The sequence below is a fragment of the Panicum virgatum genome, chromosome 7N (genome assembly GCF_016808335.1).
Source record: "Panicum virgatum strain AP13 chromosome 7N, P.virgatum_v5, whole genome shotgun sequence".
In the NCBI taxonomy this organism is placed as follows: Eukaryota; Viridiplantae; Streptophyta; class Magnoliopsida; order Poales; family Poaceae; genus Panicum; species Panicum virgatum.
The window spans coordinates 50,211,847-50,239,233 of NC_053151.1; the positions used below are offsets into that span (position 1 = coordinate 50,211,847).

A 27,387-nucleotide genomic window follows, 5' to 3' on the forward strand; every position below is an offset into this window, starting at 1 on the left:
GTAAGTGTGATGCTCCTAGCTAGTTTACATCAGTGACCTCTATGCAACTGTCGTGGAACTGGACTGCTTATATTGTATTTTCAGTGCTTAATGAGGGATCACATTTTATTCTCCACAGGTGTTTGATGCACTCTGTAAGAATTTTGACCTTTGTTTGCAATGGCTCCACCAACTGAAATTGTTGGTGTATGTGTTGGCCCAGTGTTACGGCCCATCTAAAGGCCCATGTATAGATTCTGTTTATACCCACCCTTCTAGAGTATGGAGGAATACAACACTCTATTCTCTCTTACATGATATCATAGTCTCTCTCCTCTCCTCCCTCTCCAGCCCGCCGCCGCCGCCGCCATGGCTGGCCGCCGGCCGTCGGCGCCTCCACCCCTCTCCTCCTTCCCTCCCCTTCCCTCCTCTTCCTCTGCTGCAGCCGCCGGCCCGACGCCGGGCGCGTGGTCTGCTCCCAGACCCGTCGCGCCGGCCGGCGGCCCCTCCTCTGCCCCGCGCGCTGCTGCGCCGCCGGTGGCCTGGCCCGCCCGCTCCGTGGCCGCCCGCCGCCGCCGCAGCCCTCGCCGCCCTCGTGCCCATCCCCGACCCGCCGCCGGCCCTCCATGCGCCGGATCCGCCCGTCCTGGGCGCGGATCCTGGCGCGGGCGCGCTGGGTGACGCCGCCGCCGCCGATTCTGCCGCCCAGGGCGTGGATCTGCCTGCCCCGGCCGCCGGGGGCGCCGGCACGGGAGCTTCCGACGACGACGACGCCGCCGCCGCCGCCGCCTTGCAACTGCCCCGACTGTCGCCGGACGCCGATCCAGCCGCCCTGCAGCCCCTGCTGCAAGCGCCGGCCGTCGATCCCGCCGCCGCCACTGCGGCCCACCGCGCCGCGGTCACTGTGGGCAAACAGCCCGCCGCCGACGCCGCCCTTCCTGAGGTCTTCCCCGCGCCGGCCGTGCTCACGCCCGCGTGGTCTGGACTCGGGATGCCTCCCGCGGATACACCGTTCGCCGTGGCCGCCCTCCGTGGCCAACAGGCCGACGCTGCTCTCGCCGCGGACCTCCTCGCCGCCAAGTCGGAGGCTTCGGTGGCCCAGGAGCGGGTCCGCGTGGCTGCCCTCACTTGGGAGCGCGAACGCGCCACGGCCGATGCTCTCGCTCTCTGGGTCGGCGAGGCGGAGCACTACCTCCGTGTCTCCCCCGGCCAGCATCTCGTCGTCGCCGAGCACGGCGCCTCTTCTTCCCACCAGGCCCGCCCTCTGGATTTGGACCCTGGCCCGACCCGACCGACCCCATGGTCGCCCAGCTCCACCTCCAGGCCGCCAGCATCTAGAACATCAGGGCCCTGGTCACCGTCCTTCTCGACCCCACGTCCTCCTCCTACGGACACTAGCAGGACCAGGTCCTCCTCACCCTCCGCCGCTACGCCCTCGATGACCACGTCCTCCTGGACATGCCGATCGAGGCACGAGACATGGTGTGGCTGTGGCTCGACAGCGTCGCCATGTCCTAGATCTTTGGGACCATCTTCCTAGATCTTCAGGACCTCGTCAGGACCCACGGTGGCACCGCGCGACAGGCCTGGTTGGCGCTCGAGGGGCAGTTCCTCGGCAACGCCGAGTTCCGCGCTCTCTGGCTCGACGCCGCCTTCTGCACCTTCGAGCATGGGGACCTCTCCGTTGGTGAGTTCTGCCGGCGGATGAAGGGCATGGCTGATGCTCTTCACGACCTCGGGTGTCCGATGTCTGATTGGGTCTTGGTGCTCAATGTCGTGCAGGGCATGAGCAGCACCTATGACCATCTGAAGACATGGATCACCCGCCAGAGGCCCTTCCCCTCCTTCCTGCAGGTCCGGGACGACCTCGCCCTCGAGGAGATCACCAGGGGTCTCGCGCCTGGATTGTCCTCGTCCACCCCCACCGCGCTTGTTGCTGCTCCACCGGCTTCCTCCGCCGCTCCTGCCGCCTCCCTCCTTGGTGATGCTCCCGCTGAGCAGACCGGAGGTGGGGGGCCGTGGACGTCGTCGGCGGGGGGGGGGGGGTGGGAGGGACGGGGTGGTGGTGGTACTGGTGGCCTTGCTTCTGGGTACCGGTGGGGGCCGTCGGGGCGTGCCGACTCCGGCTCCGACTCCCGCTCCTGCCCCTGCCCTGCCCCTGGAGGTACGCCCTGTCCATCCTTCAGCAACCCATGGTCAAGGCGCATCTCAATGTGGCCGTTCCAGGGTCCGGGTGGGGGGTCTCGTCCTCAGCTTCAGCCGGCGGCCATATTCACTGGTGCTGCTCCCCTCTTCGTGCCGTCCTGGACCCCGCCTGCTCAGCCCAGCCAGCAGCCGACCTGGCCTGGGGGATGGGACCAGGCCATTCTGGCGCAGTCCTTCAGCACCATGGGACTGACGCCGCTGGTCAGCACTGAGTGGATCGCCGACTCGGGTGGCTCCTTCCACACCACCCCAGATGTCGGTATCCTCTCTTCTGTCCGACCCCCACACCCCTCTTGTCCTTCTTCCATCATGGTTGGTGATGGGTCTTGCCTTCCTGTCACCGCCGTGGGTTCTGCTCCTGGCTCTTTTCGTCTTTCTAATGTTCTTGTTGCTCCTTAGATGGTTCACAACCTTCTTTCCATTCGCCAGTTTACCGCTGACAATTCCTGTTCCATCGAATTTGACTCTTCTGGTCTTACTGTGAAGGATTTGGCTTCTCGGCATCCGCTCCTCTGATGTGATGGCTCGGGGCCCCTTTACACCCTTCGTCTTCCTACTTCTGCTGCTCCGCCCTCGACTTCTTCTTCTTCTGCTGCTCTTGCCGTGACGCCGTCTTCCAGCACCTGGCGCCGCCGGTAACTTGTGATCTACCGGTAACTTCCGTATGAATCCATTGATATTGTATAACAATTTAATTTAATTAGCGGATTATCTGAATTAGATTTGGTGCTTTAGAACACTCGTTTAGTATTACAATTTCAGTACTATTACAGACTTGTTTTTAAATTAATTATGAATTAGAATAGAATTATGAAAGTACCTTATTGATATTGCAGCATAAGGCAATGGTTGCCTCCAATTGTGGAGGATTTTCATGGACCGAAGAAAAATCTAGTATAGTACTTGATATCATGACCCATCTTGTTATCAGTAAGAAGTTGGATCCGTTAGCGGATGGTACGATAGAGATGGTGTTGTCCAAAGTAGTAGAGTTTAAAGATTTCACATTATTTCGAGGTATTACGACGCAAGATGTAAAGGGACACCTGCTAGAACGTCGGAAGATATACATGACAGTATGTGAACTAGCGAATCATCCTAATATCATTGGATTCTTACAAAGTTCTTGTAAGATATGGATGCGGCAAGAGGTGTATGAGATGCACATTAAGGTAACTCTAATTCAGTTGTAATCACGTCCGTCATTTCGAATCCATATTTATGAAACAGTAACATTGTTTTTTAATTATATGCTAGGATTACCCCGAGGACACGGAGTTGATTAACAAAACGATACCAAATTTCCGTAAATGTGTATGTATCTTCGGTGGACTTATGCCGCAAACTAGACGAAGGAGGTGGATAAGATCTTCGGGTGATAGTACTTGGCCTGCGCAAGAACAGATGTCCGGAGGTTCGTCGAGTCATGCTTCAGCACCTCAACCACTAACTTGTGTTAACTGGGATGACGACATGGATGACTTCATGCCCCCCAAACCATGGCCTCCAACACATGATGTTCCTCCCCCCTTTACATGAACCTAGAATCAGAAAAGAGACAAAGGGAAAGACAAGAGGTTCGTCAAGTCATGTTGCACCACCTGCAGCACAAACTTGTGTTAACTGGGATGACAACATGGATGACTTCATGCCCCCCAAACCATGGCCTCCAACATATGATGTTCCTCCCTCTGTACATGAATGTAGATCCAGAAAAGAGAGAAAGGGAAAGCCAAGAGGTTCGTCGAGCCATACTACACCACCTGCAGCACCACCATCTGTCAACTGGGATGACGACCTAGATGATTTCATGCCATGATCTATAACATATGATGTTCATCGGTTTAAGATGTATTCGCATTTAGTATTGTTAATGTTGTATTATGCTTGTATGTATGTCTCGTACCTAACTTGCATTCACTGGACATGTACATAATGTCGAGTTTGAATCGTACTTAGTCGTAATGGAGCATCGAAGTATAAACATACCATCTATTTTATGTAATGGAAAATACGAGAGTGATCAGAGGCGAACGTTGAAGTGTATAAATAAGCGGTCCACAGCTATCTCATTACAAATAAACATCAGAGATACAAACATCAGATATATCTAACCACCCCTAGGGCGTCGGACCCTCTTAGCCTTCTGCTGGACACGGACATGGCCCTCGGAGCTTTTCATGTCACTAGAATACTAAAAAGCACACATTTAATTAATATAACGATAAGAAATAAGAATTAAGAAATGCATTACATAATGTGAACCATCAAATTTTACATCATAATACAACGATAATGAAACACACATCACACATGCAGTGGCATGGCAGAACCCGTTGCAAACTACGGTAAACAGATTCCGGACTAACCTAACATGCCTTAGGTAATTTAAAAAAAAACAGAACAAACACAACGATGCAGCATGTCACTAGCACTAGGGTGTCCTAGTAGCCGTAACCCCACGTAGCAAACTGCGTTGAGCCTTCTCCGCAGTATCCACCCATTGCAGGTGGTGCAGGCGGTGGTGCCGGAGGCGCAGGGCCCTTCTTCTTGTGACAAGGGCAGTTGCAGTAAGGAATAGTGCATGGTTCATCATGTGAACCGGCAGCATTGCTGGTATCATCAACTTCGTCGTCTTTGTTACCCTCGCTCACTTCCTCATAATGGTTCACCTTGCATTCCAGATCAAAGATCTTTATCTGGAGGTACTCGATAAACTCCTGAACAGAATCAATTGGTGCAGGATCGACCCACCTAGTAAAACCACAGTTTTCTGGAGCATCGGAAGACTGCAAAATAAATTTCATGTAAGGTGTCTCATTGAAGATAAAGAAATGAAACAACCGAGTATTATCCATGCGTGTGGACATTTAAAGAAACGCCGACCGCCATCCATCTCGTCTGTGCACATCTGCACTAAGCAGTCCTCACCATGTCTGCATTTTGGCCACAGTTCTCTACGGTTATCGTATTGTCGAAGAGGAGTTTCATTGGTAAATTCACTCTTGTGCTGCGGAAACTCAAACACTGGTTCCGGACAGGAATCATGTCCAAGAGGCCCCTCCCATATTATGGGGTCTCACTTTCTTCCCCCTTTTCCTTTCCCAAAACCGTAGTAATTCTTCCCGCTAGACCCACCTCCAGACATTGGGTATACAATGAGCTTTGGTGTTTAAGTGCTGATGGGAGTTCACAAACTTCGGAGTATTTATAGGCGCACAAAGGTCTGATACCCGGAGTGTGGAGTGTAAATGCACCTAAAAAGCCTACATGACAACACAGTGAAGAGGCTAGCTGACCTAACACTGAAAAGGCTAGATTCGATTCTCGAAATGACTACTGGATACATACTCGGAGTTGCTTGATCTGCACCCTGTTGGATTTTATTTTGTGTCTTCTCCCGGATTTGAACAAGAATGGCCAGAGGCCACCCACGCTCTAGAGCTGCTTGCATGTATTTCTGCCAGTCATCAGTGTTGTGTATCATCATTAATTCCCATGAATCACTTTCTACCTCCAAATTAACAAGAGACTGGACGGTGATCACATGTGTCAACGGATCAACACCGAACCCACGCTGCAGCCACTTACATATGGAACCAAAACTCCTTTCCAAAGGTTTATCTATGGCGCTAGATGTGCACTTAAAGGCAGAAAGATCTACTCCATTTGGCCCATACAAAACATTGTAGTCACCATAAAATACTTGAAACTGCATCTTGCTCGACATATCTGTATATCACAGAATACTTATCGAGTTATACTCTTTACTTCACTACCTTATTCAATAATCCGTAAAAACTAAGAATGAAATTGAACTACAACGTATAAGTATTCATAACTACGTGATGACACTCAAATTCTATACTGCATATGCCAAATTCTATTCTAAATCATAATTAATTTATAAACACGTCTCTAATAGTACAACAATTGTAATAATAAATGCGTAGTACTAATTTTCTAAACTAATTTACTACTACGTAACTAAAAAAATAAAGTATCATTAAACTCATACTTAAATGGTTTTACTATAGCACTAATTAAATTAAATTACTCTACAATACCAGTGGCAAAGGGAATGATTCTACTATTCGCCGCTTTTCTTCTCCTCACCCCTCTTTTTTTCTGAATTTTTAGGCTCAAATAACAAAGGGAATGGCGGTGTATGGCGGCCAGGGCTTATAGGGGGAGGGACCCTGTCGCCCCCCCAACGGGCGACAGGCCCCTGTCGCCCCTGGGGTGGGCGACAGGCCCCTGTCGCCCGTGGGGGGCAACATGCCCCCTTGTATTTTTTTTTGCCCAGGGACCTCGTTGCGAATTTGAAAAAAAAATACACTTAGGGCCTGTCGCTCTATAGGGGGACGACGGGGTATATTTGAAATTTTTCAAAACGGGCATATATTTTTGAAATTTTGATTTTTTAAAAATATAAAAAAAGAAAAAAGCGCAAGATTGTTAATTTGCATCCTTAGGTATGTTGGGCCCATGGGCCTCTCAGCAATGGCGGCCATGTCGCCAGAGTACAGAAGCTGCAGCAACACACCGTAGTCAAAGAACTGAAAGAAGGCAAAGAAGCCTCTCTCAGGAAACTGTTTTTCCTCCTCCTCGCTACTGCTTCCTCTCATGTGTACCTGTGGTGTGTTTGTACCGTGTTGCGTGCAGGCCTGATGTCATCATGTCAAGTGTGTAGGGTCTCATCCACCTGAAATCTTTAACCCAGTTTATTCTTCTGAACCAAATTTCCACGGAGTCGCAGTGGGATCAGATCGGATTTAGGCTAAGGCCCAGGCCTGATTTCGCTGCTCCCAAGTCTGCCCTGACCTGGAGAATCTATGCAACGAACAATCCATGGCGACCTGAAGCCTCTCTGTCTTTCTCCAAAGGGCAAAACCGCAAAAGCAACGGTGGTCACAACACAACACACCCTCCGATCCCATGCTTCACGGCACAAGAGAAAACGCGTGGAGGCGTCACCTGCCGGTCCTGCTCCCAGAATCGTTCTTCCATCCGAGGAAGCCATGCATCAAAAGCAGAGGCTGGCATCGTCTCTTCTTGTTTCTGCATGCCTTTTGACTGCTCCTGTCTACTGAGGAGCAGCTATCATTTCTTAATTCTTCAGAGCTCACAAGCGAATTGATCCGCATCCACGTAGGATGAGCACTCTCGATCATTCTTTACCGTTCAGTACTGACTTTTCTGGACGACAAACTGCGAGATGTAGGAGTTACAGCACTTTACTTAGCAGCAGTCATCAGTGGCACTGTGACAGAGGGGACAGTCCATTCCTCGAGATGGAGTACGTACCAACTACCAAACTATTGTCCTTTAGACTCCTATATCCACCGTGCATATGACGACGTCCAGTCTTTCCCCCAGCTCCAGCTGTAGCCCAAATGAGCGAGCGAGTGCACAACAAGGACTAGTCTGACTTGGAGTTCAAGTCCAGGTTCTCACCACTGGAATGAATTAGCATGAATTCCAGCTACATACTGAATTGGTCTACACTTCTTTACTTTCTCTACTAGGACTTGGAGTCTGCAGCAGCCTTCCTTCTTTTTTTTTGAAGAATATGCAGCAGCCTTCCTTTCAGCTGCAAGAGAGGGAGAAACTATGCGTGTTATGTAGGACTTGGAGTCTGCAGCAGCCTTCCTTCTTCTTTTTTTTTTTGAAGAATATGCAGCAGCCTTCCTTTCAGCTGCAAGAGAGGGAGAAACTATGCGTGTTATGATATTCACTTGTACGTGAAGGGAAGGGAGCAATTGGAAGTGACGGTGCCCGATGCAGGTGGTGGTGGGGTGTGCGTTGAAGTGCAGTTTGGTCTTGCAATGCAGTTCCTGAAACTGAAAGAAATATATCCTCGGCTTGCTTGACAAGGGGATTCCTCGAAACATGCATGTCATGAAAGTATGCTTGCTTAGGCTTCACACAATCACACTACTGCATGGCCTCTAGTGATATACCATCGTGGGGGAATAATAAACTAACAAACTGGAGAAAGAAAGATACATGGTTGGTTATTAGTTGTGAGTCTGGTTTCCTTTCAGCGGTGAACTGTCTACTTTACATGTGTCACCCAAAAGAAAGAAAGAAAAACAGCGAATGTAATGAAAAAGACTAACAAAAAAACAAGCTTGCCTTGATTTCAGATGACGGTTTTAAGAGGTGCAGAATGTATGTAATATTTCCTGCTATGTATACTTATTAGCTAGCAGTACAAATATAATATAAGACGAAGCATCGTGCAGCTTCTTTTTCATCCTTGCCTCAACAAAAAAAAAAAGCTTCTTTTTCCTCCTTTTTCTTTGTCTACCACCCACCTCGTGGCCCTTCCTTTTCTCCATTATAAATTAAACTACCAGCAGCGCGGGCTGCTTTCCAAAAGCAACGCCGCTTGAAAGCCCATCAGGCCACCAGCATCTCTGTTTCCTACACAGACGATCATTGCTAAGTACACTTGCTCTTCAATTAACAAAACCACGGTGCTGTGGTCAGTGCAGTCTAATCATATACTTGCAACATGCATAGCTAGACTGACCAGTCAGCAATTCAGCATGCCTGACTGCATCGTTCGCGAAAAAGCATGCAGGATGACTCTGCATCCCAGCCTCTGAATTTTTTACAATCTAGCTGGGGTACGGTGACAACACTAAGCATGCAGGATGACTCTGCATCCCAGCCTCTGAATTTTTTACAATCTAGCTGGGGTGACACCACTAAGCTCAGATTTTGTGAGCGTGGAAAAGGAGGTGTGATCGGCTGGAGAGAAGAGAGAGATCGAGGTGAGGTGGGTGACGGATGGCTGGTTGTTCACAGCACGTACGTACGCGGGACCATTTTTGCAATTGCTGCTGCAGGATCTAGGCCAGGTCGACTCAAGGCTAATACTAGCTCCGATCCATGGATGAGAAGAGCAGGTGCAGTGCAGGTATTAAAAGAGGCCAACATCAGAGACCGAAAGGAAGATGATTATTGCGAGCGATGAGCGAGGTTGGACCAAACCAAAGGGATCGTCGACCACATGCCTAGCTGCTTTGAATACATGCATCAACACTTGTACAAAACCAACAGTGTGAGTGCTCCCTTTTGTAGGGAAAAGATACTTTAGTACTCACACTTATTGCATTGTTTTCTTAAGAGAAAATCAAGTCTCAAATTAAATGGTTCCTTAATTGCTACTTTTACTTTTTTTTCCTTAGAGAAACAATTTTTTAATAGGATAATCGAATCTACAAATAAACCTTTTGAATGTCTAGATGTTCATGGTCCAACCTTTGGTGATGACTAAGAACCTCATATTACATCACTATTTACCGGTAGCTTAAAACAAATGATGTTGTCCTGGAATAAACAAGCGGTCAAACTTGAATTCCTCGTGTTACCCTTAGATTAGTAGATTCCAATAGTTTTATGTTTGTTCTAAGTAAAACTTGTTTAGTTTTATGTTTGTTCTAAGTAAAACTTGTTTAGGCTTTGCCGTCAATAACTAAAGCTATGTATAGTTCGGCGACGTAAAGTTGATGTTATTAGCTACTAAATTCATTATGAAAAATAATTTCATAATTCATAACTTTTCCATTTAAATTAATATTTTTCTGACTTGGTGGACAAAGTCGTACCTTACTGAATTAATATATTAACAGCTACTATTTGTGATTGGATGAGTATACAAAATAAAGACACGGTTGGTCATGTGCCCCTGGGGCCTTACAGTACTGCGACTACCGCATGCCTTGCGCCATCATAGGAGCTGGAGACACAGCCATGAGATCTTTAGGTGGTGTGCCGTCCTATTCGGCTATTCCTACTCCACAGACAAGGGCCCCGACCAGAAAATGTGCCGTCTCAGAGATGAAAGACAAAGCCTGATATCCTCCTCTCCTCTTGCAATGGTTTACTGCTGCATCCTTTTGCCAAAAGCCGCAGAGGGCCTGATTTTTCTTCTTCTTCCCGCTTGCTTGAACTTTTTTTTTTGAAAAGGGAACTTTATTAATTTTAAAGTGATACATCAAGGTGATACATCATTTTGAAATTTTCCCGACCTCTGCCGAAAAAGCACACAGCCTACAAAAGTCTTACAAAACCGGACAAACTAATGACTGTCAATCCTAAGACTAGACCGCCACCTATGTGTCCGGGCAAAAAAATTCTTGGCCACCTGCTCCAAAAAATGAGACGCCGCTACAAGGACGTCCTGCGAGGTAGACGGCTGAAGGACAAACTAATGACTTGCTTGAACTATATGGTGGACATCCTTTGTCGCCCTAAAGATCAGGGTGGCTTAGGCATCTTAGACCTCCAAATACAAAATAAATGCCTTCTAGCAAAATGGATTGTGAACTTGCTTAACACTGATGGTATGTGGCAAGAGTTGCTGAAGAACAAGTATTTGCGGTTCAAATCTTTAACGTAGGTTAAGGCTAAACCGTATGATTCTCATTTTTGGAGGGGACTTATGAAAATTAAAGATGAGGTCTTAACCAATGGCACCTTTTTGATTAAGGATGGAAGTGCCACGCGGTTTTGGGAAGACACTTGGGTAGGCAATATGTCTTTCAAGGATAGGTACCCATCTCTCTATAATATTGTGAGAGATCCTCATGCGACGGTGGCCAAAATTATGGCTTCTCAACCTCTTAATATTTCTTTTAGGAGAACGTTGTTGGGACCTAAGCTGAGAGACTGGTCTAATCTTGTAGCACAGATAGCACCTTTTAATCTAGTGGATGGGTCGGATTCTTTCAGATGGAACTTAACCAAATCTGGGTTATTTACGGTCCGCTCTTTGTATCTGCATTTAATTAATACTCATACCCCTTTCAGACATATGCCTTGTTCGGCTGGTGGCTGGCTGGATGGCTGGCTGATTTGGCGTGAGAGAAAAATACTGTTGTGGCTGGCTGAATCTCCCAGCCGAACAAGGCCATAAAAAAAATCTGGAAGGCAGCCATAAATGTGTTGGATGTAATCTAGATGAATCAATCCAACATTTGTTCCTAGATTGTCATTTTGCTAGAATGGTTTGGAGGATGGTGTATCTTGCTACAGGTCTAACTCAACCCAAATCCATTAGACATTTATTTGGTTCTTGGCTCTCTAATCAAAATACTAAGATTAGGGATTTGATTTGGGTTGGGGTCGCTGCTCTATGCTGGGCCATCTGGAATACCTGCAATGACATTATTTTTTATAAAATTAAATATAACTCTATTCTGCAGGTTATTTTCAGGGGAACGTACTGGCTACGTTTTTGTGCGCAGTTGTAGCGGGATGAGCACAACAAGAACTTACTATCATCGTTGAGCACTAGAATTGAGATGGTCTCGTTGGAGCAGGCTAACGGTGGTTGGAAGCACTTATATAGGCTGTGCTAGTTCGTTGTTCTTAGTTGTGAACAGTTGTTACTCTTTTTCATAATCGTTGTAATATTTGGGGCTGTGTATGTCTCTAGACGTAGAGGCTGAATATTTTATCAATTATCTAAAAATATGGTGCTCACTGCAATGATAGTGCTATATGCATCCATGACAGCATGAGCTGCCTTGGCCTGCATTTACATATATATGCCACCACTACCAGTACCCACCATCTGAAGGAAATAAAATGTTATCTATATTTATATGGCTTTAAGCAAGCACATGAGAGCACACAAAAGGTATTGTGGTGTCAGAAAGGAGGCAGCCATCTGGGTGTCTGCCCGCTTCAAGGCCGGTCGCTTCCAAATTACTCAAACGGCCAGGACCCGGATTTGTATACGACATGCACTAATGCAGTACAAAGTGGCAAGTGCTAATTCAGTAATTCCACCCAAGGGATCATACGGACTGCAGGGTGTTGCATTTTTTATGTCATTACATATTATTACTCTTCCCCATGCATCGATCTTGAGACGCACACAGGAATTCAGACAAATAGTATCTTGACTAGGGCTCTACGGGCTAATTTGGCGGGTATCTATCTATTATATTATTAAGAGAGTGTTAAAAGAAGCCACCACGTTCGCCGAGAGGGTCTAAAAATTCCCACATTAATTGAAAAAATGAGAAAAATATACACCGTCGGATTTTATGAAGATCCAACGGTTTAAAGTAATTTGAAGAGTCTATGCCAAATTCAATTAAGATGCAACGATAGCAATCATTATTAAAATATTTTATATTCCATAGCATGTACGTATGTGTACTTGGAAGGGGACTGGTCTGTATATGACACGGACAGAAAAAAAAGTCTAGCCGTGACCAAAGAACCTGATTGGCTGAACACAATTATTAAAAATATTTTCATATTCCATAGCATAGCATGTACATATTTTATAAATCAAGATATAGAACTCGGGTAAGAAAATGGTTCCAGCCAAGTAAATAAATAGATGCCCCCACCTAGGAGATTTCAAACAAGAACAAAACCTACGAGCTTTATGCACGTTTTGCCAACACGTTCTTGCGCAACAGTTCTTACTTTTTGCATCGCCACTACATTTTTGCGCCAAGTTGCTTTGAATTTTTTCTCGGCTGACACTCCACTCGCCAGGAATTCAAGTAGCATCATCTCTTTGCAAATAGGTATTAAACAATCTATATTACCGCTACAACTTATCTTTTTCCATCAACAACCAACGAAAGACAGGTAATTTTCAAAGTTCATGTTCTGGTCCGAAAATCAAAAATCATATTTTTTTTTACTGGCTCCTTACGCAAGCATGTTGATTTGTAACATCACTGTTCATTGAACAAGTTACCTGCAACCACAATATTTCGTGGGAGATAAAAATTTCAATTGGAGTATATACACCAACCTCTTCTCCTTCACGCCTGTTGCTACACTGCATATACATATCATGCAAATTAATGTTTGTCAAAACAATAATATGCCTAGATATATAAATTTTTAATACCTCACTTTTTACTTCTCTTTCATGCATGCTACTATGCATTGCAAATACATCTCATGAAATTTTTTGTTAATTCAATTATAGTAACAATATCTTAGTAGCAACAACTAAAATTCTATAACAAGCAAATATGTACAAATTTCCTTTCCTTTTGCCTTAATTTTATATCTAAAATAGGAAAAATGGCAAACCAACAAAAAGAAAGAGCATAGCAGAATAGAAAGAGGAGGAAGGAACAACTAAACCTCAAAAAGGGCAATAAAAGAGCATGCACAATAGAGAAAACGACCAAGGTGAAATCAATACTTAAACAAAAGAGGAATCCAAAGCATACGTGAATAGGCAATGAAGATGCAAATCAAGAGAAAAGTAGCCAAGCACCTAGCGAAATAGAGAAGATGGGTGGTACTGAAAGTAATATATGGAAGTTTGGAAAGCCAAAATACAAATGTGAACACTACAATGCTCTCCTATGGTACGAGGACAAACCAAGACCCAAACTAGCAACTAAAAGGCCAGCTTTTGGAATGTGCTGCAAATAAGGAAAAATCAGACTACCTCCACACCAACACCCCCCCTATTATCTTGAAAATCTTTTGAATGGTGAAGGGGAAAATTTAAAATGCTTCTGAGAAAACATCTGGTCTTACTACTCAATGTTCTCATTGACATTCACAGGAGGGATTGTTAGACAAAGAAATAAACTTATTACATATGAGCCATATGTATCCCGCATTCACGACCAAAATTATCATCACAATGGAACTCTACTACCTAAAGAAGGTACCAAGCCACGCTGGGCACAACTATACATCTACAATACAGAGAATGAGGTACAAAATAGGATAGCCGCATTGAGAAGTTCGAATGAAAAAACACCAGTTAACCCTACTATTGTAGCTGGCCTTCAGAGCATTCTAGATGAGAATAATGTCTTGGCTCAATCATTTCGAATGGCCCGGGAAAGATTCAAAAACCTAGACTACCATGATTACACTCTTAAGCTAATAGTAGATTGAAACAGAAACGGGACACACAGCTTGCTAGGAGCAGATGAGGTTGCAGCACCGGTCATAGAGGATCCAACAGATGAAGCCAAAGGGCGTGACATTATTGAATACAAAGATATGAGGCCTAAATGGATATCAGAAATCCACCCAAAATTCATGTCTATGCAATACTCACTGCTCTTCCCGTGCAGAGAAGATGGATTCAACACTAAAATACCATAACAATAAAAGGATGGAGTTACATACAAAAGGAACAACATATCTATGTTTGAATTTCATGCATACTACCTTCATCATCACCCTGACCAATCTATATCATTGCTAATGTCTTATCTCTACAAGGGGTTACACCAAAGCAGAATATGTTGGAAAGAGGATACTGCTACCTTTAACTTTCACAGGAAGTATACGAAACAAGATACAAAACTTCCAAGATGTGATGGTCATACGCCGTTGGGCAGGATACCCAAACCTAAGCGGACAGATGTACGTGCTAGATGAAATAGGAAGCAAACAAAAACCAGCTGAACGGCCCGATAATGTAGACCAGGTGTTCATGATTAAACTAAAGTGGCTACTACAGGACATAGTGCAAGAAAAAAGATTTGGAAAAACTAACATCAGGTGAGATCCAAAAAAAATTAATATATTACTATGTTTTATGTTATCTATAAAATGCAATGATAAAAAATCTAACAAATTTGAAATTTTAATACAGTGCTATATACAATAGAGATATAGAAAAGAGGTCTCCCACAAGCACATATATTGATATTACTTAAGGACAAAAGCAAATGCCATGATCCATCCTAGATTGATGATATAATATGCTCAAAGATACCAGACAAGGATGAAGACCCAGAAGCATATGTAGCTGTGGAAAATTACATGATGCACGTACCTTGTGGAGAGGCAAACACAAAATCTCCATGCATGGTGGACAACAAATGCACCAAACATTTTCCAAAAAAAATACAACTCAGAAACAACAATCGATGAAGAAGGATTTCAAGTGTACAAGAGGAGAGAGAATGAGAAACAAATCAAAAAGGGAAAACTACACTAGACAACAGATTTGTCGTATCCTGCAATAGGGATCTCCTGGTCAAATTCCAAGCTCTTATTAATGTGGAGTGGCGCAAAAGGTCTAGGTCTATCAAATACCTATTCAAGTACATTCATAAAGAAGTTGACTATGTAGTAGGGTTACTTAAAGAAAACACATAAAAAAATGAAACTAATGAGATCAAGAAATACCTAGAGATAAGATATCAACAAATAAGACATGATGAAGGCTATTCCAGTTTGATCTCAACTATCGTGATACACCAGTCGAAAGGCTGAATTTCCATCTCGAGAAAGGAGTAATAGGTTATCTTCACAAACTCTACAGACATAAAAATATAGTCTCAAAGGACCCGCGCTATTAGCGCGAGCCACTTGCTAGTTTCTCGGAGGGGAACGAAAGAAAGAGAAATCCTCCTCCTATGGAGCTGGTATCCGAGTGATTGAGTGAAAGAGACAGTGTACTCTTCATGTCCAGTCCTGACGGTGGCAGCTAAAAATGCATAGTACTCCACTGTACAAGGGAAGGGAAAACTGTAGCGGACGGCCTTGAATGCTCGCTTCGATCGCTTGGTGCTTTTTCCTTCCTTCCCTTGCGGTGGGTGGACGATCCGATGCGATCCGGGCCAGCGGCTGCCGGTTGGTAAGGTGCGCCGGTGGCCTGGCCGCAACGGCAGCAACAGCACGGTTAGGTTCCTTCGTTCGTTGTTGCCGCCATGGCCACTGTCTTGTCCTCCACTGCTACTAGTACCAGCCCAACTATCAATCTGCCATGGCCGATCGATGATCGCCGTGGCGATCCATGCATGCACGATTGTTGATGGGACACGCCGTCGTTGGTTGCAGGCAGGCAGCTTTTCCCTCGCTTGTACAGATGAGTCTGGCTCTGGGATCGGATGGCGGCGTCCGCCTGACCGCCTGCCTTTTCGCCCTGCCTGCCCTCGCTTCGGTTTTCTTCTTCGTCCTCTCCTCGCTGTCGCGTGTCCTGACCTCCGGGAAGGGTACCATGTTTCCGCTCGGTTGTCCGTCGATCCCCCAAGTTATGCAACCCTAACCGTAAGCAACGTAAGCAATCAGCGCTGGAGGGGGCAAGGCAACGGGCAAATTCAAATCCTAGCACCAATGCAAACTGCCGGGAGCAGGAAAAGATTCTTGTTAACGAAATCACGGGAGGTTAAGCCAACGCTGGAACTGAACGGAGCTGCAACCTACCTCCTGTATCTTCCCAGAATTTGATCTACAGTATTCATTACTGTATCATGCCTGTGAGCGTCAAGTGCAACAAGACACGGGTCCAGACAAAACTAGTTACTGAAACTGCCGTGCTGTCCTGGATAGTCTTGCCCTCCCCTTCCCCTCCACTGGTGCTCACTGCAACCATAGCATCCCATTCGCATTCCTGTCGACGATTGACACAGCCATGTACAGTACGTACGTGCCCAACAAACAACATCTCTGTTACCAAAACACATCTGATCTAAAATTACTCTCAGTTGACAGCTGATGATCCCTTCATCAAATCCTCGAAGAAAAACGTTTTCTTTGCGTATGTCTAGCGTACAATTTTTTTTCGAACAATGGCTAGCGTACATTTTCATGGTCCAGCCCATGTCAAGGCAAGAAGAAGATTCAGAAATTGGAGGACCACAGGTGGTGCACGAAAAGGAACAGGAGAGAGGTCACCAAGACGTACCAGCAAGCAGTCAAAACCACACATTTCCGGCGAATCAAACCAGAGATCAAATGGAGCAAAAAAATTTAAAAAAAAGGAAAAGATCTCCTCATAGGCGAAGAGACAGGAGTCCCCCCAATGGCAGCAGGGAGATTCAATTAGCGCTAATACTTCCATGCCTTTGGCAGTCTTAAGAAAAGAGAGAGATGCTGATGCCCTCATTATAACATAACATAATCCCTGATTATGCTCGCTGCTGCCAAGATTACCTTAGACTAGCGCGCGCAATAACTAGTCCGCCACCTTCCTCCTCTGATTCCTCCTCCTCCTCTCTCTCTCTCTCTCACCGAGCCGCCATTTAATTCCTCCGCCGCCTCCTTCCTCGCGCTAGATCCTGCCCTCACACGACATTCTCTCTCTACATCCTCTGCTTCCCTCTCGCTCTTCCTCCTCTGCCGCTGCCCCTGGCCCCGGCGGAGTCTGCTGCTTCCCTTGCTCGCCTTCCTCCTCCTCTCTTTTACTCCAACTGCTCCCACTCCCCAACCAACTCCACTCCCCCACTCTCATTTCTGCCCTCCATCCCCATGTGCCCGTGCTGTGCGGCAGCGGCGGTGCCCAGCAGCGGCGCGCCACCCATGGCTCCGTGAACCAGTTCGCGGCCGCTCTCCCTCCTGGACTCTTCACTCGTCGTGATCAAGCTGGGGGTTACCGATTTGGCACCACTAGCTTAGTGCCGCCGCTTAGGCTTCGACATGAGTGGGCGGCGCTGGGCTGCCGCCGCGCCGGTGCCGGTGCCGAGCCTCCTGCAGGTCCTCCTCGCCTTGCAGTGCGGGGTCGTGTTCCTGCAATGCTCCGCCGCCTCTGCCATGAGCGGCGACGGTGAGTGCTGTTTCCTTCTCCGTTTCCGTTCTTCATTTTCCACGGGGAATTTGTGCGGTTTCTTTTCGAATTCTTGCAGACTCAATTTGCTCCTTTTTGCCTGCATTCCTGGAATTTCAGTTTCCTTCCTTTTTCTCTTCTCCCTCCTGATTTCTTCAGATTTTGCGTCCTGATCTGTTCACTTCAGAAATCCGTCCTTGCCAAATGCAACCGCATTACCGCCTGCGACAATCAATTCCAGTTCACTACACCAGCTTCAATTTGCAAAATCGAAAAGAATACTTCTTCATTTTGCACATACATTTTTGTGATCTGCGAGCTCGTGCCACTGTTGTAACATCTGATATGCCAATTGCTGCTGCTAGTAACTGCTAAGCAAATTAGGATTTCAATTTTCCCCATTCTGGTCTCCTTATGCTCCTGTCAAATTCCTGATCTTTTCTCTCTGACGCGTGGATTTCATTGTGCCAGTGTCGGCGCTCATGGCATTCAAACGCGCAATCATCGAGGATCCTCACTCCGTGCTATCAGACTGGACTGATGCGGACGGCAACGCCTGCGACTGGCACGGCGTCATCTGCTCCGCGCCGCAGGGCTCCGTCATCTCACTGTAAGCAACTCCGCCGCTCCCCTACTCCTAGATCTCACTCACGGTCTCTTTGCTTCGTGCTCGGCACCCAGTTAGCAGCTGGCCAGTACCAACAACCTGCTATTTTTTTGCTGGGTACTTAAGTCGACAGGTGAAAAGGAGCTTTATTTGCTTAAGCTTCGTATCAGTAGGATTAGGCGTTCAAGTGAAGTCTTGCTTGGTAGTACTTATCCACTGCCACTGGCCCGTCACTGCATGTGCAAACAGCTCAAAAGATGCAGTGCGATTTGCCAGTTAGATGTTACTCGGTATTCAGTAGGTTTGATTCACACTTCACAGGCACAGCCCAACAACATTTTGTACTTGCTTATCAGGTAAAAATCTTTTTCTAATGGATTTGCTGTCAATGACTTAGTGATGTGGACTTTGCATCTTTCAGGAAGCTATCAAACTCATCCCTCAAGGGATTCATTGCACCTGAACTTGGACGGCTCAACTTCTTGCAAGAGCTGTATGTTTCTTTTCTATGTCGTTTCAACTAGTTTTTATGAAGTTAGCTATACGGTTTCTCTAAAGTTCTCTCATTTTCTAAACAGGTATTTGGATCATAACCTGTTCTTTGGTACAATTCCGAAACAAATTGGCTCGCTCAGGAACTTGAGGGTTCTGGATTTGAGTGTTAATCGGCTCACTGGCCCTATTCCATCCGAGTTAGGCGGGTTGAGCAGCGTGAGCGTGATGTAAGGCATATCTATCTTGTTTTCGCATTTGTTACTTTCTAGTGTGGCTTCATCTTTGATATCAGAACTAAAGGCTGCTTCTTCATTCATGTCATGTAGAAATTTCCATTCAAATGGGTTGACTGGGAAAATACCATCGGAGTTGGGAAAACTACAGAACCTCGTTGAGCTGAGGTTGGACAGGAATAGATTGAAGGGATCAATTCCGGGAAGCAATACTGGCAGTTTTTCTCCTACTTCAAATATCGGGTTGGTGACTTCTCCTAATTCCTCCTGTGCGTGGTGCTCCACACTGTAACAGAGATATCTATATTAAATTTTAGAGAATTGCCAGAATAACAAATGCAGGTAGTTACAGTTCTGTTATTATACTCTGTATTAATGGAATGCATACATGTATAGCCAAATTGAATTTTAATTTGCGTCATCAAAATATTCATGATTCATAGGAAAACAAAAGAAATATATTAACTTCAGAGCAAACGAGCAATGTCCTGATATTGTGTTACTTTATCTGAATTAGTATTTGTTTGCTCTATCAGATCCACAGCTCACAATGGACTATGCCCTTCTCCCCGATTATATGTTGGGGATTTCTCTTACAACTTTCTTGTCGGAAAAATTCCACCCTGCTTGAAATATCTACCAAGGTACTTTTACGTGATATACTTGCTACAATTTCTGTATGTCATTAAGTTTGCCCATTTACAAGGCCTTTCTGCAGGTCAAGTTTCCAAGGGAATTGCTTCCAGGATGAGTACTCTAACCAACAGCGAGCTTTGCAAATTTGTATAAGTATGTTTTTTGTTTTCTACAACCCCGATGAATCATTATAAATGGATACATTCCGGCTACTTTTGTATATTGTACCTGAGTGGAATGTTTTAATCACTGAAATACTAAACATCTGTTGACACTATCCCTGCTGTACCTTTATATGTTTTCTGTTAGTTTTCTATCATTTTGTCATGCTAGGTACCAATTTCTTTTCCATGCACTTACGCCACAGTCTATATAATTAACACTTTGTAGTCTCCCAAGATCACTTTTCAACTCCCACTGAACATGAATATACTCTTTTGGTGTAGGTGGTTCTACTGGCCAGCGAGGTGGCATAAATGGATCCAAACATCCTGTACATAAGCATGAAAGAATGCAGCAACCAACTTGGCTTCTTGTTTTAGAAATTGCAACTGGAGTTCTTCTGGTTGTCTTTGTGATTACTGGTATTGTTACTGCTTCCAGAAGCTGCAAGCTGAAGCCTTCTATAAGAATATCCTCATGGAATCGATCAAAGAGTTGGAGCGATGAGATAACAGTGTTGATCGGTTAGTATTAAGTTCACTGCCCAAAACAACAGTCAATGAATAAGTTAATATGTACTTTGTTGATGTATCCATGTTCTCTCCAGATTCTGATATGCTGAAAAGTTTACCAAAACTAAGTCGCCAGGAGCTTGAAGTAGCTTGTGAGGATTTTAGCAACATTATTGGCTCGTCTCCTGAGACAGTAGTCTACAAAGGAACCATGAAGGATGGGCCTGAAGTTTCCGTCATATCATTATGTGCATTTGAAGGTCATTGGACTAGCCACCATGAACTCTTTTACCAAAACAAGGTAAGTTATGGTCATTATGGGATGCAACCACTTCCCTTCCTTGAAATTAAACGGGATGACTTTTCAGGTTATTGATCTGGCAAGATTGAATCATGAGAATATAGCAAAGTTTCTAGGCTACTGCAGAGAGAGTGATCCATTCTCAAGGATGCTAGTCTTTGAGTATGCATCAAATGGGACCTTATTTGAACATCTACATTGTAAGCCGTCCGCTCTATTGTTTTTGTAGTTACCTGCAGCCTAGGCATTCATGTCTAATAGATTTTATTGGGGACGTTTTTCTTTAGATGGAGATGGAGCCCAGTTATCTTGGCTCAGGCGGATGAAAATAGCCATTGGGATCGCCCAGGGTCTAAGATACTTGCATACCGAGTTGCAGCCCCCATTTGCTATATCTGAGCTGAATTCGAATTCTGTGTACGTTACAGAAGATTTTACGCCAAAGGTATATTCTGCACATAAGCTAGTACATAGTACGCATTAATTGATTCAGCCATCAAAAACTACTTTCCTTTCTGTTCTTCAGAAATAACATGATATTGTCTTCTGCATGTTTTTGGTTGTCTTACATTTAATATTTTTTAGTTATCCTACGTTTAAATACTCACCAACTTGGCAAAACAATCATTTTCCTGTTCTGTGTCTCTTTGCAGCTGGTTGATTTCGAATGCTGGAAAATGATGTTTTCAAAACATGAGAAGGCTCCAAGCCACTTCAATAGTAAAGGTTCTTTCCCCGGCCATGGGGATTCTGCGGAGGATAAACATGCAGATATCCAAGGCAACACCTATGCTTTCGGGGTGATTTTACTGGAGATTATCAGTGGACGGCTCCCATACTGCAAGGATAAAGGATATCTGGTTGACTGGGTAAGCCCATCTATGTCCTTTATCTATTTCCGGCACTGCTGATTTACATAAAAAGCTAAGCAAGCTTGCTCCACAATCCTAATTTCGTATCACCATGAAGTAGACTGCAAAAGAAAATTCAGAAGTAGAAATGGGAATTTCAGAAGTATAAATGGGGGACTGCAGGTTGGAAAAAACATGGGTTCAGAAGCATTACGCTTACTACTAACTGAAAGAGGCCATTCATGGCAAAAAAGAAATGTGCTCACATCTCACTGCTGATTCTGATTCTTTACGCAGGCTACCAAGTTCCTCCAGCAGCCCGAGGAGATCGGGAAGCTAGTCGACCCCGAGCTGAGCAACGTGAGGACGGAGGACCTCGCGGTCCTGTGCAGCGTGGTGAGCCGGTGCATCGACCCTGACCCTTCCAAGAGACCGTCGATGCAGATCATCACGGGCGTGCTGGAGAACGGGATCGACCTGTCGGCGGCCGCCATCCTCAAGGAGTCGTCGCTGGCGTGGGCCGAGCTCGCGCTGGCGTTGTGACATGCCTGCCTTCCCGTCACCATGTAAATCCATCGTCACGCACACTGATATATGTTAGCCGTGGTTGTCTGCTTGACGTATAGAGAGAGTGAGAGAGAAGGAACCTTACCTTTGGCTGCAGCCAAGGAGCGGGAGCTGCTCAGGTTCGCGCACGACACTGATTTGTTTCGACTGATGTAGTACGAGTTGTTATAGATGATGGTGTGCGGGGGAGGCATTGCGAGTGTACTTATGTGCGATGCTGTCGCCTGTCATGTCTGAATGAGGAAGTTGTGTGGCATCTCGGTTGCCCCTGGCCCCTACAGATTGAGATTGATCATCAGGTATATATATTCAGGTAGTGCTGCTGGTGGCCTGCTGAGACCTGTGTTTGTGATTTGTGAATGGCAGTAGTAGTGTGTAGAGATTCTGCATAACTGAAGGAGAATTAGTGTCAGTGTCGCCTTGTGAATGGCATGGTGTGTTTTCTGGTATCTGAATTGAGCAGAGCAGGCTTTGTTTTTTTTTTCTTGTTGCGTGGAGCATGAGTAGTATAGCCCATCTGAATATCTGATCAAGCGTGTCCCCGCTTGGTCTGAAATCGACATCTGGTGCGTGTGCGGATCGTGTGATGGAACGGCATTGCGCGGAGAGAAATGTTGGTGGCAGGATGCAGACGGCGGGTTGCGGAGGCGCGCACACGTGGTGCTGCTGGGCGGGCCGGCGCCGCGGGGAGCCATCTGTGCCTCTCTGGTTCCTGCGGATGAAGGGCAATGGACGACGACGCGCGCTGCGAGTAGCCTCCACCTCCAGTCTCCAGAGGTAGCGCCACGTTCTCGACAGGCCAAGAAAAAAGCGTACCATGGCAAGCAACGTTTGTAGCTGAACATAGTTAGTGCATACTATAAATTAAATCAGGGGTTATGGTAACAGTGCATACTATAAATTAAATCAGGGGCTATGGTAACATCCAGCCTGTTCGGCTGGCAGATGAGCAGTGCAAGGCTGGCATATTACGGTTTATTCTCTCTCACAAAATACTATTCATTCTACCAGTCGAGCACTATTCATTCTGCCAGCCGAGCACTATTCTCTTTCAAAAGGGGCCACGGTACACTCGTCAAACAAATACACATACACATACACTCGTCATAAGCGCGCTCACTTGTTCCTACAAAGCCGTGCTCGTACACTCTATCGACGTTTCAGACGACCTAGCCAGCCTCTTAGGATGAAGATGCCTTTCAATCGTTATTTGAATAAATCTAAAAAAGACACGGACACCCGTATGATTCAAAAGTCTTAACCAAAAAATATTTTACAGAGAAATGGTCCATTTCTTTAAAAAATAAAACTCACTGCTTTATTCGAAAGCCAAGATGGTTGTACAAGTTAATTAAAGAAAAAGCACAAAAGGGGTGGAGAGAAAGTCACCGTGTTCGGCTGTTGCAGCAGCCTCTAACCGTACAATATTTCTCTCTCACATCGCTCCAGTACTAGCCTCCAGCCACCAGCCAGATAACAGTGTTTTTCTCTCACACCACTCCAGCTCCAGGCTCTAGCTCCAACTTGCCGAACGCAGTGAGTGTCGTCCACTCGCATTTGTGACCAGAAACTTGAAAGTGTAGTCCACTCACATTTGTGACCAGAAACTTTGACTAAGACAACAGTATCAATATTTGGGGTCTGATTGGTTCGTTTCTAAATTGTGTCTTATCAAAATGTGGACAAGTTTATAAATTTTTTCATTCGTTTATAAATTAGAGTATTGTGTCCGTCCATTTGGCAACAAGGCACGAGGAGCGCACGCCACAATGGCGGCCGTCGCATCATCATCTTGCATTCCATTTCCATGGCCGCAGGGAGGCTAGCTCCATCGAATATTCGCGCACGATTGATGGTTTGCACACTAGCACCTGGTTTATTAGCCCAAATCGCTGTCTGGGGTGTTGGCGAGACCGAGAAAGGAGCGCGGCGGCCGGTAACGACCTCACCTAGTTGACTGAAACGTCGAGGTCGTCGTCTGTCCTGGCAGAGGCAGAGAGATTCCATGACGACATCCCATCCCAATTTTCGCTGCCATCGCAGCCAGGTACAGTGAGTCAAGAACCTGCCGTCCCTACCCAGCGACCCTCGCGCCGGCCACGCAGCACCGTTCCGGAATCTACCACGTTACTCCAGGCCAACAACAAAGGAGATGACGATGACGATGATCAAGAATCACGCAAGCAAACAGCGGCGCGACAAAATCAATCAAAATGTTGTTTGTTTATTCCTCGTCAATGGCAGCTAGTAAAATCCAAGGCACAGGCTGCGCCGCACTGGGACATTCAGGCGGCCTTGGCCAGCTGCACGAAGTGCTGCGCCACGATGCGCCGCTGGATCTTGCCGGTCGCCGTCTTGGGGAGCTCGCCGGTGATGAACACCTTCTTGGGCACCTTGAACGACGCTAGGTTCCTGCGGCAGTGCGCCACCACGTCCTCCGCCCCCAGCGCCGACCCCTCGCGCGGGATCACCGCGCAGTTGATCTCCTCACCGTACTTGTCGTCGGGCACGCCGAACGACACCGCCTGCGCCACCCCCGGGTGCTCCAGCAGCACGGCGTCCACCTCGATGGGCGAGATCTTCTCGCCGCCGCGGTTGATCAGCTCCTTGATGCGCCCCACCAGGTGCAGGTACCCCTCCTCGTCCACCACGCCGATGTCGCCCGTGTGGAACCACCCGAACCGGAACGCCGCCTCGTTCGCCTCCGGGTTGCCCTTGTACCCCGCCGTCACGTTCGCGCCGCGGATGCACACCTCGCCGGCCGCCCCGCCCGCCACCCGCGCGCCCTCCTCGTCCAGGATCGCCAGCTCCTGCCCCACGGGCCGCCCCACCGAGCCGGGCTTCCGCGGCCCGTCCTGCGGCAGCGGGTTCGACGTCATCAGGTGCGACGCCTCCGTCATGGCGTACGCCTCCAGCACCGGCGCCCCGAACGCCGCCTCCAGCTTCTCCAGGATCGCCGGCGCCAGCGACGCGCTGCAGCTGCGCACGAACCGGAGCGCCGGGTACGACGCCTCCGGCTTGGCCGCGTGCCGGTCCAGGATGATCTGGTGGATGGTGGGCACGGCCGTGTACCAGGTGGCGCCCGACGCGCGCATTTCGGCCCAGAAGCTCGACGCCGAGAACCGCCCGGCCGCCGGGAGCGCCACGGACGCGCCGGAGGCCAGCGAGCTCAGGAGCCCGCACAGGAGCCCGTGCACGTGGAACAGCGGCAGCACCACCACGGTGGCGTCCGCCTCCGTCAGCCGGTACACGGACCGGATGTTGCCCACGGACGCCGCCAGGTTGGCCTGCGTGAGCGGCACCCCCTTGGGCCGGCTCGTCGTGCCGGAGGTGTGCAGGAAAAGGGCCACGTCGGACGGCTCGTTGTTGTCGTCTTGTTTGTTGGAGTGGGAGCCGTTCGCGTTCCCGTTCCCGTTGGCGGCCGCGCAGCCCAGGCCGGCGAGGTGGACGGGGCCGGCGGCGTCCTTGAGGGTGGCTGCGGCGTGGGGCAGGCCGAGCTTGGCGGCGGCGGCCTGCGCGGCGGGGTTGCCCTCGGCGTTGGTGATGAGGAGGCGGGACTCGGAGTCGGAGAGGTAGAACTCGAACTCGTCCTGGGTGTAGGCCGGGTTGAGCGGCGCCGCCACGGCGCGGGCGCGGATCACCGCCAGGAACATGATCACCAGCTGCACCGGCGGCGGCGGGTTGTTTTGTTTGTTAGTACTTGTTAGGGAATCAATCATTAAAAAAAAGAGAGAGAGAAGGTTTGCTATTTGAATGAATCAAAAAAAGAAGGCAAATTGATGCTGCTGCTTGCTTGCCTCGATGGTGTTGGGGAAGGAGAGCGCGACGACGTGTCCCGGGCGGACCCCGGCGTCGGCGGCGAGGCGCGCGGCCGCGGCGTCGACGAGCGCGTCGAGGTCGGCGTGGGTGAGCTCGATCTTGCCCGGGACGGAGACGGCGCGGCGGGCCGGGAAGGCGGCGGCCGCCTTGTTGAGCAGCGCCGTGAGGGTGGGGGTGGGGGCGTCCGCCGCCATGGGGCAAGAGGAGCAGGGGAGAGCAGAGCAAAGCTGAGGTGGTGCGGGGGCCGAGTTTGTTGCGTTTGTGCGGGTGCTTTGCTTGCTTGGCGCGTTTTATACGGCGGACCCGTGGGCGTGGCCTCCCCGTATTTATACGGCCGGCGTGACCTGACACGGCGGGACCCGAGGGCTGCCTCGTCAGCGCAGCGGCAGTTGGTGTCACATGTCTCTTCTTCCTGGGAAGGGAAGGGAAGGGGAGAACCCAAAATCAAGTTTGGTTGCTGCTATGGTAAGTAAACGGAGGAGGAGGTTCCAGAAAACGGAGCGGTTCATATGCGACTTTACAGGGGTGGACCGTGGACCTGGATCCTTCAAATCAAACTTTGAAAAAAAAGGGGAGAAAATTCTCGTGTTCCAAGGCCGCTTTTCAGCAGCACGGTTGACATGTTTGTGCTTAAGGTATGACTAATGATGGTCATCAATGAGATCACGAGAAGAAAAGAAAAGAAAACTTAATACTACTCGTAGATGGAGACCCTATCAGCCATGTTTGTTTCAGCATATGGTTGTTTTTAAAAGGCTAAATTTTGAGAAATTCAAAAGTTAGACTGATGGTTCCTAAAATCCACAGTCCATAATCAGCTTAATTCTAGTCATCTGAGTTCTGAATTTTTCGAATTTAGCCTTCTGAATCGAACAAACGGAGCCATCGAGTTGGTTCCAGCTTCCTATCTTGACGTGTCCGTATTACCTGGTGAGTGTGCTTATTAAGCTATGACTATATAGTTCAATTAAAGTAGGAGTAAGCAAGAATCACGAAAGAAGACGACGAGGATGATTGCGTGTGCTTTGTTCCCCATTTCCAGGAAACGACGGGCCGGGAAAGAGCCCGACGAGACCGAGATCCATTGGACCGTCCATGGGCCACGGATCAGTGTCGTGATTAATTCAATCCAAGTTTAGTATTGGTCGCACAGGTATGAGCGCGTGGCGAGCAAGGCAAGAAGAGCTGTCGACGGCTAACTGCAAGTGAGCGATTGCTGAATTACACGCACACGCAGCGTGCGGTGCGGTGGTAAAAGTTGCTAGAAAGGCGACGGGGCCTACCCCTGGGACGTGTGGTGTGGTGGTGGTGGACGCGGCGAGGCAGGCGTGTTCGGACAGGCGGGAACCGGGGGCGAGCCTAGGACCTGCTGGATGAATTAGCTCCAGGCAGGGCAGGACGCAGGAGCTGATGACCACATGCATGAGGAGAGCACACGGGCCGGCCTCCTCTGGATAGACCCGCCTCGTGCCGACCTCGGATCGGATCGGAGGGCCTAGCAAG

At 47.8% G+C, this 27,387-nt stretch overlaps 3 protein-coding genes and 1 long non-coding RNA gene across 5 annotated transcripts; 2 read left to right on the forward strand and 2 right to left on the reverse strand.

Moving 5' to 3' along the window:
• The first annotated feature begins 605 nt into the window (after positions 1-605).
• Positions 606-1,781, forward strand: LOC120681398 (DBF4-type zinc finger-containing protein 2 homolog). The gene is made up of 2 exons (XM_039962885.1): positions 606-1,059; positions 1,762-1,781. The coding sequence occupies exons 1-2, from the start codon at positions 606-608 to the stop codon at positions 1,779-1,781; spliced, it is 474 nt and encodes a 157-aa protein (XP_039818819.1).
• A 15,178-nt stretch (positions 1,782-16,959) lies between these two features.
• On the forward strand, positions 16,960-22,493 carry LOC120682155 (probable LRR receptor-like serine/threonine-protein kinase At1g63430). 2 transcript variants are annotated; one of them, XM_039963922.1, is made up of 13 exons: positions 16,960-17,701; positions 18,173-18,311; positions 18,730-18,801; positions 18,887-19,030; positions 19,130-19,279; positions 19,573-19,680; positions 19,755-19,825; positions 20,119-20,358; positions 20,442-20,647; positions 20,715-20,847; positions 20,935-21,092; positions 21,301-21,516; positions 21,796-22,493. In XM_039963922.1, the coding sequence occupies exons 1-13, from the start codon at positions 17,575-17,577 to the stop codon at positions 22,039-22,041; spliced, it is 2,010 nt and encodes a 669-aa protein (XP_039819856.1). In that variant the 5' UTR covers positions 16,960-17,574; the 3' UTR covers positions 22,042-22,493. The 2 variants fall into 2 exon arrangements, with proteins under 2 accessions (XP_039819856.1, XP_039819857.1); XM_039963923.1 differs by having other exon boundaries at positions 17,139-17,701; positions 19,755-19,819; positions 21,796-22,477.
• On the reverse strand, positions 21,487-21,949 carry LOC120682156. Its single transcript, XR_005678247.1, has 2 exons — positions 21,765-21,949; positions 21,487-21,620 (listed from the first exon to the last, which is right to left on the reverse strand). It is a non-coding gene; the product is annotated as an uncharacterized LOC120682156 (long non-coding RNA).
• Positions 22,494-24,266: 1,773 nt separating the features above from the next.
• Positions 24,267-26,181, reverse strand: LOC120682853 (oxalate--CoA ligase-like). Its single transcript, XM_039964885.1, has 2 exons — positions 25,863-26,181; positions 24,267-25,727 (listed from the first exon to the last, which is right to left on the reverse strand). Exons 1-2 carry the CDS (start codon positions 26,076-26,078, stop codon positions 24,351-24,353), a joined length of 1,593 nt encoding a protein of 530 aa, XP_039820819.1. The 5' UTR covers positions 26,079-26,181; the 3' UTR covers positions 24,267-24,350.
• Positions 26,182-27,387: the final 1,206 nt, after the last annotated feature.